We start from the raw sequence: 13246 nt of genomic DNA, 5'->3' as shown, positions 1-13246 counted from the left end.
CTCTTCCAATTTTCACATTTGATTGTTGGCTGTAGTATAAATTTGATATCAATGTTACATTCCTCATATCCAGATTCTTGTTTTTGAGTACTTCTATAAGTCGGTCATGTTTAACCTTATCGAATGCCTTCTTGTAGTCTATAAAGCCTACATAAAGATCTCGATTAACACGAATGATTCCTGTGGAATAGATTGTTTTAGCAATTCACTTGGTATTTCATCTGGACCAGCAGCTTTATTATTTTTCATGGACTTTACTACATGCATAACTTCTGACTTTGTTATTTCGGGTCCCTCGTCTTGACTCTGATTATCCTTATATATATTTTTCTGTCTCTGGTCATGGAATAATTCCTCTATATATTCTTTCCATCTTCCTAATTTTTGTTCTGTCTCCACTAAAATGTTTCCTTGTTTGTCCAATAGTATGCTTGAGGTTTTTTTATTTTGCTACCCCAGCTAATTCTTTAACTTTCTTATGAAGATTGAAGTTATCATATTTGTTTTGTAAATCTTCTATTTCTTGGCATTTTCCAGCGAAATAAGTCTATTTAGCTTCTCTTATGTTCCTTTTTATTTGATTATGCAGCTGTTGATACTGAGTTATGTTGATATTCTTTTGCCTTCTTCTGTCCTCCATAATTTCCAAGATTTCTTCTGTCATCCAATCTCCTTTATTGCATCTGGTTGTTGTGAGTTCTCTGCGACTTGGCTCGATAATTGCATTTTTAAAGAATTGCCACTGTTGTTCTACATCACCATCAATTCCGGTGTGGATTCTAGGTTTGCATTAATTTCTTGTTTCAGTTTTTCTTTGACGTCTTCTGATTCTAATTTTTGTATGTTTAGTTTATCACTTTTGTAGCTTTTTTTTGCTACAAGAGGATTGTGGTCCGACGCCACGTCTGCACCTGGGTACGCTTTCACCGATTGTTTTGCGTTTTGGTATCTGTGGTTTATTAAAAAATAGTCAATTTGGTTTCTAACGATTTTATCGACCTTGTCAGCTAGCGATTTCCAAGTGTAAAGGCGTAGTTTAGGCAGTTTGAAGAAAGTATTTATTACCGCAAGATTATGTTCTAGGCAGAATTCTATAAGGCGTTCTCCTCTCTAATTTCGAACACCGAGTCCCTATGGTCCTACAGTAGACTCACATCTTCCTTCTCCAACTTTGGCGTTAAAATCACCCATGACTACTGTTATATCTCCAGATGTTGTATTTTGTAGGGTTTTTTGAAGGTCATCGTAAAATTTTTCAGGTTCTTCCTCTGTTTTATCGGCGGTTGGCGCATAAATCTGAATAAGGTTTAATTTCCGATGTGTTGTCATCATTTGTATTAGCATAATAGCAAAGTCGACCATTGGTTGTACTTAGTTCGCCGGAGTCGAGCCATCTTGTGTTACTTATTCCCAATATGTCGATTGTAAATCGCATCATTTCTTGTTCTATGTTCCTTAGTTTACCAGGCTCATACATTCTTCTAACATTCCATGTCGCTATTTTAAAAGTTGAATTTTGTATTTTAATACACAGGGATTTCGTTGGTTAACGACCTGAGGAACCTTGTCATCATTGTTATTTCTGCCCCTGCCGAATCTTGGTATCCGAGAACCATGATTAGTACGTTAATGCTTGTCACTAACTACCATGACGATTTCTAGAGGTACTCTACGAGTCTTTAATGCAGTGGTTCCCCGTTGCCTTCTGCATCCTTATGCCGTTGACCATTCCTTGGTTCATCCGCCTTCGAGATAGATTTCTCTATCTCAGGACAAAAGAGTGCCCTTACATCTATCAGTTCCTCCGCCCGAAACCGTTGGCCAGTATTTGACTTGATTCTATATCAAGCCTAAAATCGAGGGTTGCCACTTACACCATCCACACCGTACTGAAGTTTTGCTTCTGCCCCGAGGCTGCCGTTGTGGGCTTCATCTGTAACCCTGGACAAGGGACCTTAAACAGATACTAGTTTCCCGAGTCAGGAAACCCCCGGAATCTGCGGAGGGCAGGGATTGATTCATTTTCCCTGATAGGACTATCTTTAAGAATAAAAAGAGTTCCTACCCGCTACTTGTTCATTGTTATCGTCAGGTCGATTGGTTTATCGTATATCTTCTCTTTTGTTCTGTTATCTGTTATGCGGAGAAATTATGGAAAAAATGTAGAAACATAATAACTTCGGAAATCGAAATCTTCGGAAAGGAATCGGAAATATTGGGAAAACCAAACCAGTGAAAAACCACTGAAGACGTTGCGCAAGCCATTAAAAAGCTTAAAAATAATAAAGTACCAGGAACTGATCAAATTTGTAGTGAGCTCTACAAGAATGGTATCGACGTCTTGGTACAAGCACTACATAAACTTTTACTTCTTGTCTGGCAAAATGAGACCATACTCTGTGAATGGTCTCAAAGCGTGATATGGCTGTTACATAAAAAAGGCGATCAGCTTCTGTGTGACAACTACGGAGGTATAACCCTGTTAACCACTGTTTACAAAATACTAGCAAATATCCTCTACAAAAGGCTACAAGTTTACACAGTTGGCATAGTTGGAAAATACCAGACCGGATTTACTCCAGAAAAATCAACAATTGACCAGATTCATGCAATAAGATAGATCCTCGAGAAAACAGTTTAACATTGAAACCCATCATCTATTCGTCAACTTCAAGGCCGCATATGACAATTTCAAGAGTACAGTAATATACCAATCAATGCGTGAATTGGGTATATCAGAAAAACTTATCCGATTAACGAGAATGACAATGTCTAACTTAAAATCAAGCGATAGGATACAAGAAGAAAATTCTCGATCCTTTGAGATTCAGGATGGACTCAGACAAGGGTCGTGGCTTGCCTCCTCAATGCCCTGGCTTGCCTCCTATTTAACATTGCCTTGAAAAATTCAGTACGAGACAGACGAATTAGAGACGCCGGTACTATTTACAATAGATCGATACAAATCTTGGAAGTCATATCTTTGAACGTGTTGACAGCTTCATATACCTTGGCTCGCTAATGACTAAGACCAATAAAACAAGCGAAAAAATTAAAAGAAGAAGAAACCTTACATATAGGGTATACTATGGACTCCAAAAACAATTCCACTTAAGAAATATCCAAAGAAAAACTAAAATTATTATATACAAAACACTGCCGAGGCCGGTCCTCACATACGGGGCGGAAACATGGACTCTAACGCAGAAGGATGAAAGACTTCTGGGAATATTCCAGCGTAAGATCCTCAGCAAAACATTTGGAGCTATAAACGATCAAGGGCAGTGGCGCAAAAGATTTAATTTCGAATTACACCAACTCTTTAATGAACCAGATGTCGTAACGTTCATTAAAACACAGCGACTTAGATGGGCCGGACACATCATACGAATGCCTGACAGCGTGATTGCTAAAATGCTAACGACAGGAACATCTATAGGAAGAAAAAGCAGAGGCCGACCACGAATCTTGGAGCAGGCCAGGATCCACAGAGGATTGTCGAGCCAAAAATGATGATAATGAGTTATCTTTTTGTGTATTATGTTATCGTCTTCAATATACGCCTGTACGTCTTATGATATTTTCAAAGAATAAAATTTCAAAATGTTTTAATTATTTTTCCTTAATTTTTTCTTTCTACAATCTGTATAATTTGTCACAAATTATTGATGAATGATGTCTAAAAGATGAATTTATTCTATCTTGTTAAAAGATTTCATTTTTTTCTTACAGGACCCGTTGTGGCTGGCGTAGTGGGACTTAAAATGCCGCGCTACTGTCTTTTTGGAGACACTGTGAACACTGCGTCTCGTATGGAATCCACTGGGGAATCTCTCAAGATACACATTAGCACTGCTACTAAAGATGTTTTAGACACATTCGGAACTTTCGAACTGGAATGCAGAGGTCCAATAGAAATTAAGGTAAGTGTAGTAAAAGCTGGTTTAAATAAAAGATTGGTTATAAATTAATAAATTAAAATAAAATAAAAACGGCAATCTTCTTTTTGAAAATATCTTGTCAAACTTAAATTTATAATATAAATTCTTCATTTATTATTGCTATTCGTACATTGCCCTTGTCGTAGCGTTATAATACCTGGAACGTTATATAATTAGTTTCACTAACACAACGATGGCGCGAATTGGTCTATTCTGCAGTCCCACAACACTTATAGACCAGGAAATAAAGCATTTTGGCTCGCAATTTTTTCGTACTTACAGAAGGTAAATCGACTTTTTTAGAGGGTTTTTTGAGAATAACTCGAAAATATGCATTTTATGTAAAAAAAAAACTGTAAACATCAAAATTGTATCTTTTAGAAACACAAATAAAATTCTTTTTGCATAATTTTTCTACGACTAATACAAACCGAGATACGGCATGTTAAAAGTTAGTTTTTTTCGTCGAATGAATAATTTGAAATATTCAAAGCCAAATAAAGGAAAAACTTTGCATTTTTCGAGGAAAACTTACACAATCTTTTTTCAAGTGTGCAATTCTTTTAAAAAAGTTTCGAGCATACAAATTGAATGTATTGAATTGAAAATAAGGTCGGTACCTACTTTTTTCTACGAGAAAATCAGTCTAAATAACCCCCTAACTACCCTTCTAATTAAAACTGAAATCTTCACCCTTCTGTAATTCTTTTTATACATGTATTCAATACACCCAAGAAGTTTGACCTATTTAAAAGGCCTAATTTTAGAAAAATTAGGCCTTTTAAAATAGAAAATTTTTAGTAAATTTCAAGAATAAAAATGAAGAAAAATACCAGCAGATCCACAAAATCATAAGAACGAAAATTCGAGAAGCCAAAGAAAAATGGTTTTCCAACGAATGCAGGGAAATAGAACAATACGAACGAAAATACGACAGTTACAATATGCACAAAAAAATAAAATCAATGACAAACAAGAGGAAATTCAATAAGTCACCCAACAGCATAAAAGATGGCGATGGAAATCTTATCTCGGAGCCATCAACGATCTTAGAAACATGGAAATCATACATAGAAAAATTATTTGCATCTGACAGGACTGATGATCACCTATATGGAGAAGGAGAAACAGGACCTTCAATCCTTAAATCGGAGATAGAAGATGCCATTGCAGCACTAAAAAACAATAAGTCAGCAGGTCCGGACAATGTACCCTGCGAAATATTAAAGATCCTATGTAAATCAGACAAACAGTTCCTTGATAATCTAGTTGAACTTTTTAACAGCATATATAATAGCGGTAAAATCCCGGAGAACTGGCTGCAGTCAACATTTATTACAATCCCGAAGAAACCAAATGCCCAGATCTGTGATGACTACCGGCTTATAAGCTTGATTAATCATGTCACTAAAGCGTTCACTAAGATCATTCATAGAAGAATATATGATAAATGTGAGTCAAATATTGATAGATCGCAGTTTGGCTTTCGGAAAGCACTTGGAACTAGAGAAGCAATTTTCGCTCTCCAGGTGCTTATACAGCGGTGTAGAGACGTTGATAAGGACGTGTATTTGTGCTTTGTGGATTTTAGAAAAGCATTTGACAATGTCAATCATGAACAATTGATAGATATTCTGCGAAAGACAGGTATTGACGACAAGGACATTCGAATTGTGGCAAACCTATACTGGGGTCAAACAGCAAGAGCAAAAATTGGCAACGAACTCACTAAAAGTGTGCAGATCAAAAGAGGCGTCCGTCAGGGTTGTATATTATCCCCACTCCTATTTAATATTTATTCCGAAGAAATATTTAATAAATGTATGGAAAATGCAAATGAGGACATAAAAATAAACGGCGAGTTAACGAACAATATAAGATATGCCGACGACACGGTGATCCTTGCCAGTACCATAGACTAATTACAGCAGGTAATGGAAAGAGTTTATTCAGTTAGTGAGGAATACGGCCTGAGCCTCAACTTCAAGAAGACAAAGTGGATGCTGATAAGCAGGAAGCAACAGCCTGCTCGACAGTTACGGATAAGTAACATACTAATTGACCATGTAGAATCTTGTGTGTACCTTGGCACCAACGTAAATGCAAAATGGGAACAGGCCACAGAAATTAAGGCGAGAATAGAACGAGCTAGAGCAGCATTTAGCAATATAAAAAAGCTCCTCATAAGCAGGGATTTGTCTCTTCCCCTAAAACTACGTCTAGTTAAATGCTACATTTTTCCGATCTTACTGTATGGTGTGGAGGCCTGGACGCTGACGGAGACGCTCACGAGAAAACTAGAAGCATTCGAAATGTGAGTGTACCGACGCATTCTTCGTATATCCTGGACAACATGTCACCAACACAGAGGTAATCCAAAGAATCGGAAAGGAGAAAGAAATCGTGAATACAATTAAACAAAGAAAGCTTGAATATCTAGGCCACATATTGAGACACGATAAGTACCGTCTACTGCAATTGATTGTCCAGGGAAAAATAGACAGTAAGCGAGGGCCAGGCAGGAGAAGACACTCGTGGCTCCAAAATCTGAGGAAGTGGTTCGGGCTCACATCGGTCGAACTATTCAGAAGCGCCGCAAATAAGATCAGAATTGCCATGTTAATAGCCAACGTTCGCAACGGACAGGGCACTTGAAGAAGAAGAATTTTATAAAAATTCGAGTTTAAAGATAAATTGATTTTTTGCAATTTCGTATTTTTCACCCTTTTCTTCAAAATATCTCCGAAAATACTGGAGATATGAAAAAAATGCAGTACTAACTTATAGCTTTTTATTAACTACAATTTCTGTGTGCTTAGATTTTCTTTAAAGTAAAGATTTAGCGAGGTATAGCTGTTTAAAATCTCTATTTACGAGCAAACACCCCCTTATCCGAGCCCTTTAAACTTACCTCACTTAAAAACTAAGGACTCTTACGGAATTTATACATAGTCTTATAGCTCTTCAAAAACCCTACAAAACTATTTTTAGAGCTATGTGCGGTGGCTTTTTATTATCTGATACCTGATACGAGTTATATTTTGTTGTACTAACTGGCTTCGTTATGTAGTATTCTGGTGCGCAACAAGCCATATACATATCGTAGTTAAGAAGCCCAGAAAACTGTACCTGTATATTTTAGTCCAATTGGGGATGTACCAATCTTATAGTATAACAGAAAAAGCAGACATGATACCTACTAAAGGCGCCTAAATCTTAAAAATGGTCTTTAAGGACATTGCTTTTAAGTTATTAACACAAATCCCTGGGTGCCATTTTCGAGCTATGTGCGCTGGGCTTTGATTATCTCATACCTGATATGAGTTGTATTTTTCAAAACCACCATACTCAATTGAATCACCAAAATCAATCAAACGGCGACATCGGAAGCAAGTAAAAACATTTTTTAGGGGAATGCTTAGCCACATCATCTTTGTGTAAAGTTTCAAAAACTTTTTCAGCGTTAAACGTTTTTATGAATAGATGCTAACGAAGGTAAAACGCGCGCTAGCCCGCGAGGCGGTTGGCCGGCGGGCCAGTCTGGAAGTATACCAACAAGGAAAATCTCATATGATGCAAGGAATGCAACGCTTAATGGTAGACATCTTTTGATTTAGTGAAGTTCTATGGCCTAACAGCGGCAGAAATATAATAGACAAAACTCGACACAAAAAAAAGACACAAAATCGCATTGGAGTAGCTATTGTCATCAACAAAGTAACCAAAAAACATATATAGTCCGTTTTGCATCTCCTAACCTTAAGTCCTCCCTCTTTAGTAGCCCTTCTCCAACTTCTCCTCCAATATTTCTTTGATCTCCTCTACTAACACGATATCATCAGCAAAAGCATTGACCAAGGAACCCCCTCCCTTACTTTCTCTGTCAGTACATCTATAACAAGATTAAACAAGTAAGGACTCAGTGAAGAGCCTTGATGCTCTTTGATGTTCTGATAAAGAAGCTTTGGCACTACAGCATAAGCGGCATATAGAGCATTATTTACTATACAAACTGTCAGAATGTTGTCGAGATGATCAACGGTGTATTCATATGTCTAGTTGACTTTGAGAAAACCTTCGACAAAATACAACACAGAAAGTTTGCAAACACATTAAGGAACACAGAAATAGATTATCAGGATGTGAGAATCATTACAAATTTATACCGATATCAGAAAGTTATAACACGAGTAGACCAATAAAAATCTAAAGAGATACCTATAAGAAGAGGAGAAAGATAAGAATGTGTACTATCCCCTCTAATTTTTAATATGTGCTCAGAAGCGATGTTTAAAGGAGCTTATGTATATTTCTTTAACTATACTTCTATACTAAGACCAGAACACGCTTAACGTGTGTGAAAATATTATTGTCTGCTTACACGAAACTAATTTTATAAAGTAGATGTTAATCTTGTTTGAAGAGAAACTTTAGCATAAATAACCCATTTTAGAATTTAATACTAATTTGCACATACATTTCTAATTCTTTCTTTTAAATTTAGCAGAATGTAATACCATTAAAAAGAGTTAGTAGCAATAAATCTTCACGAATGATATAAGGCGTAAACACGTATTGCATGCTAAAAATATTCACTGGAGCTCTACACGCGTTTTCCAATATTCTTACCGTAATGACTCGCCTTTCTGAGTTAAGTTGCATCAATCAGAATTAACCTTATTTTATCGTGTTTTCGAAATATTTTTAATTTGATACGCATATTTATTGATTCATCATTTATATAACAATTACATTAATTGATAGCTAAAACACTATAAGTAATGTAATAGTATTTCACCAATACGTGATCTTGACAGACCATCGCTCTAAATACCTGTATTAATCACGGAGAAATGTTGCTCGAATATTATATTGCATTTAATATTTAAGAATATGTATAGGCTTTGCTTAATATAAAATACCGCATTTAATAGGTATGAAAGAAAATTTTAGTTGTAAATTGATTTGAAAAGATTTTAACATTAAAAATAATGTTTTTAAGCCGAATCTTTTTATAATTTAATACACAAAACAAATAAATATGTTACTTTTATTATATTGCCATTTATATTATTCAAACTATTGAAGTTTTTAATAAATTCGCTCTTTTTTATCCTATCTTGGTATATCTCCTAGACTCAGTTGGTTTTTGGTCAATATTTGTTTGTCGTACAACAATGATAAACACTTTTATCTATAAATAGAAAAATCTAGCTCCAGAATTTCGAGAGAAGACTATTAGTCCAGAAAAATAAGATTTTTCTCGTGACACTGACCCCGCCAGGCAAACCACAGTTAGGACTCTGTTATACGAGTGTTAATGTTGTCGCGTTAGCAGCGCCACGTCAGCGTCGGCCCAGCTAGAGAATAGCACTACTAAGGAGTAAATGATTCGTTTGCATTATCCCGACGGCAAGCGCTGCTAGTCCGGCCGGTTGCGTTAGTATCGCGGAGTTCACGCGTTGTAATATAAAATGAGAGGCTACGGATACAGTGAGGCCATGCCGAGATTGATCTCTTCGTACTTAAGCAAACGAAGCTTCAGAGTTCTGATAGGACAAGTACTATTCGAACACGGAGCTCTGGAGACTAAAGTGCCACAGGGAGCAGTCCTGTCATCCCTACTGTACACAATATCGCGGCCAAACTCAGAAACTTAAAAGTAGCGGTCAACAATCTACAGACAGCATTATATAACATTAAAGAATTGTGTATCCAATGGAAAAATAAATTTAGAGAAGACACAAGCAATCATATTCAGAAAGAACAAAGAAAAGACAAACCCTAGAGCAAAAGCTGTTAGTGCAAGATAATCCTATCGAATGGAAAAGAGAAGCGAAGTACTTAGAAGTCATTATGGACCAAGGCTTAACATTCACGCAACACGTGGACACAACCATCCAAAAAACAGCAACAGCCAGAGCAGCGATAAGAGGACTCGCAGGTAGAAAAAGCAAATTACATATAAAGATGAAAATGAGACTGATAAACAGCAGAATACTTCAAATAATCACATATGCATCTCTCGCAAGGGGACACATAAGCAATTCAAATAAAAAAAAATACAAGCAGCCAACATCCTCAGAGAAGCGACTAATGTACCCAGATACGTCACTGAACGCTTTCTGTTTAGAGAACTGCAACAAATAAGGATGATAGATAAAATGGCAGAAAAAGCCAGAATTAGGTTTGCAGAATTAGAGAATCACCCAATCTCGATCCTGCGAGAGGTAATAAGATATGATGCGTTCCATCGACGAAAGCACAAAAGACCAAAACAGCAAATCCTGGCAAACATATAAAGTCTAGATAATTTCTAGCTCTACCAACAGAGGAAACCCCATCACACAGCACTGGCAATTTTAACAACTGTAGAAAATTACCAGACAAAGAGGAGAGAAGAAAAGAGGATACACAAAAAAACCTCCTAAATGAGGAATCTAAATATATAGAAAACCTCGAAAGAGAGAAGGAAATTCTATAAGAAAGATCTTCTTATAGAGCATTCTATAAGAAAAATAACACCAACAGAAAATATTTCAAGGCAACCACAAGACAATGCAGAAGTCCGACCTATTAATAACAAGGAAAGATATATTGAATAGATGGGTGGAATACTTTAACCAGGCACTTAATATAGAGGAAGAAGAAGGAAACCTGGAAGACAAAAGAGATGAGGTAAGGGGAACAGACGAGAGGGAAGAGGAACCACCAAAAATTCTTGAAGTTAAAGATGCAGTAAAAAACTAGGCCGAAACAAATCACCAGGAATAGATATTCTCCCAGCTGAACTATATAAAGAAGGTATCCATGATGCCATAATGGCATTACAACAGCTTATAAAAGAAATATGGACACAGAATTCCCTTCCCAATGATTGGAATATTGGAATACTTTGCACCATACATAAAAAAGGAGATATCTTTGAATGCTCTAACCACAGAGGAATTACGCTTCTAAATGCAGCGTATAAAATATTTTCCACAGCAGTATGTCACCGTATGGCACCAACTACAGAACGGATAGTAGAAAAATAGCAAGCTGGTTTCAGAGGTGGTAAATTGACAATTCATCAGATTGCAACCCTAAAACAAATTTTTGGAAAAAATACTGGAATATGGCATTGATACTCATCACATATTTATAGACTAAAAAGCAGCATACGATTCTGTGAATAGAAAAGAAATGTTCAAAGCAATGAAAAAGCTAGGAATACCAAATCAGTTGGTAAATTTAACAAAACTAACTCTTGAAAAATTTTAATGTAGAGTACGAATTCAGGGGAACTGTCTAAACCTTTTACCTTTTAAACAAATAACGGGCTGCGCTAGGGGGAACCTATTTCCTGTATACTGTTCAATCTGGCTCTGTAAAAAGTAATACGTATCTCACAAATTACAACCGCTGGTTGAATATATAATAAATCAGTGCAAATTCTGGCCTATGCTGATGATATCAACATTGCTGGGAGAACGGAAAACGCTGTATGAGAGACGTATGTAGCATTAAAAGAATCAGCTACAAAAATGGGTTTAATAATAAACACCAACAAAACGAAGTATATAAAAATAAGCACGCAACCACAAATACTACAACCACTTGTTATAGAAAACGACGTCATCGAGCAGTGAATAAATTTGTATAGGGATCGCTCCTTAACACTGAAAATAATACTATCGCAGAGATAAACTGCAGAATTTGCAAGGCCAACAGATGCTATTTTGGGCTCAATCTCCTCCTTAAATCCACAATTATATCGAGAAATACAAAAATAAAACTATACAAAACTAATATAGGATTCTAACATATTAGGATGTTTCGAAAGAAAAGTACTAAGGCGAATTTATGGAGCAGTGAATGACAATGGAGTGTGGAGAAGACGATATAACTTCGAACTTTATAGATTATACCAGGAACCAGATATCAAAACATATTAAGATAGGACGTCTGAGGTGGATAGGGCATGTAATGCGCATAGAACAAAATGACCTAGTTAGAAAAACGCTCCTTGATAGACCTTGGTCATAGAAGAAGAGAAAGACCTAGAACAAGTTTCCTTGATAACATCGGAATACGTGCTTGGCGGAGAAAGGCGATGGATAGGGACGACTGGAGAGAAATTCTTGAGGAGGCTAGGACCCACGTAGGGTTGTAAAGCCAGAATGATGATGATGAGCCCCTATCGCATATCAGAGTGCTATTGGAAGAAAGGGATGGTCTGGAGCATTGGAGCGCGGTGAAGTAGTTCCTGATAACATGAATCAATACACCTCGCTCCAATGAATTGTAACACTCAAATGTCATTCTAAGGGGTGTGCAAGTCTCTCTGACTGGGTTTAATCAAAGTGCTTGCTTTGCATAGCGCGCATCAAGTCATACCTAGCGCTAACAACGTGGATAAATTGATCTTAACGCTACGCAACTACAGTCATTTCTTCTTCTTTAAGTGCCGTCTCCCGATCGCAGGTTGGATATCATCATCACTATCTTCACTCTATCTACAGCTGCTCTGAAGAGTTCTATAAAACTGCATTTAAACCAGTCCCTTAAATTCTTCCACCATGACACTCTCCTTCTTCCTATACTCCTTCGTCCTCTTATCTTTCCCTGTATTATCAGCCTTAGCAGTTCATATCGCTGCCCCCTCATTACGTGTCCCAGATATTGTAACTTTCTTATTTTTATTGTGTTTATTATTTTGCATTCTATGCCCATTTCTCGCAATACTTCCGTGTTAGTTTTCTTCTGTGTCCATGCTATTCTAAGCATCCTCCTGTAATACCACATTTCAAAGGACTATAACTTATTTATGTGTTCTTGCTTTAATGTCCAGCTTTCAAGCCCATATTGCAGTATCGAAAACACGTAGCATCTCAGTGCTCTTACTCTCAGTTCTAATCTAAGGTCTTTGTTGCAGAGAATTGTTTTCATTTTTACAAACGCATTTCTTGCTATTTCTATCCTTGCTCTTATTTCGGTTGTTTGATCATTATTGTCTGAAATCCAGGTTCCTAAGTATTTGTATTTATCAACCCTTTCTATCGGTACATTTCCCAAATGTATGTTTGTTGGTCTATTTGTTTTCTTTGTTATTATCATGTGTTTGGTCTTTTTTATATTCATTTTTAGTCCATATTTTTCACAGAAACTGTTTGTTTTGTTTATCAGTAATTGGAGTTGTTCAGCAGAGCTTGCCATAATTACGGTGTCATCTGCATATCTTATGTTGTTAATAGATCTTCCGTTAATTATTATTCCTTTACTTTGAGATAGTAATGCTTCTTCAAAAATGGCTTCACTATATA

General features: G+C 36.5%; 1 protein-coding gene across 4 annotated transcripts in view; it reads left to right on the top strand.

Moving 5' to 3' along the window:
- Nucleotides 1–13246, top strand: part of LOC140452399 (atrial natriuretic peptide receptor 1) — a 526857-nt gene that overhangs the window by 495340 nt on the left and 18271 nt on the right. For all 4 annotated transcript variants that reach the window (XM_072546624.1, XM_072546623.1, XM_072546625.1 and 1 more), the window contains exon 15: nt 3733–3923. In XM_072546624.1, the coding sequence (XP_072402725.1) occupies nt 3733–3923 (191 nt within the window). The remainder of the gene's footprint in view (nt 1–3732; nt 3924–13246) is intronic.

Source organism: Diabrotica undecimpunctata, chromosome 10, assembly GCF_040954645.1.
Source record: "Diabrotica undecimpunctata isolate CICGRU chromosome 10, icDiaUnde3, whole genome shotgun sequence".
NCBI classification, from domain to species: Eukaryota; Metazoa; Arthropoda; class Insecta; order Coleoptera; family Chrysomelidae; genus Diabrotica; species Diabrotica undecimpunctata.
This window is presented reverse-complemented; position numbering and strand designations above follow the sequence as displayed.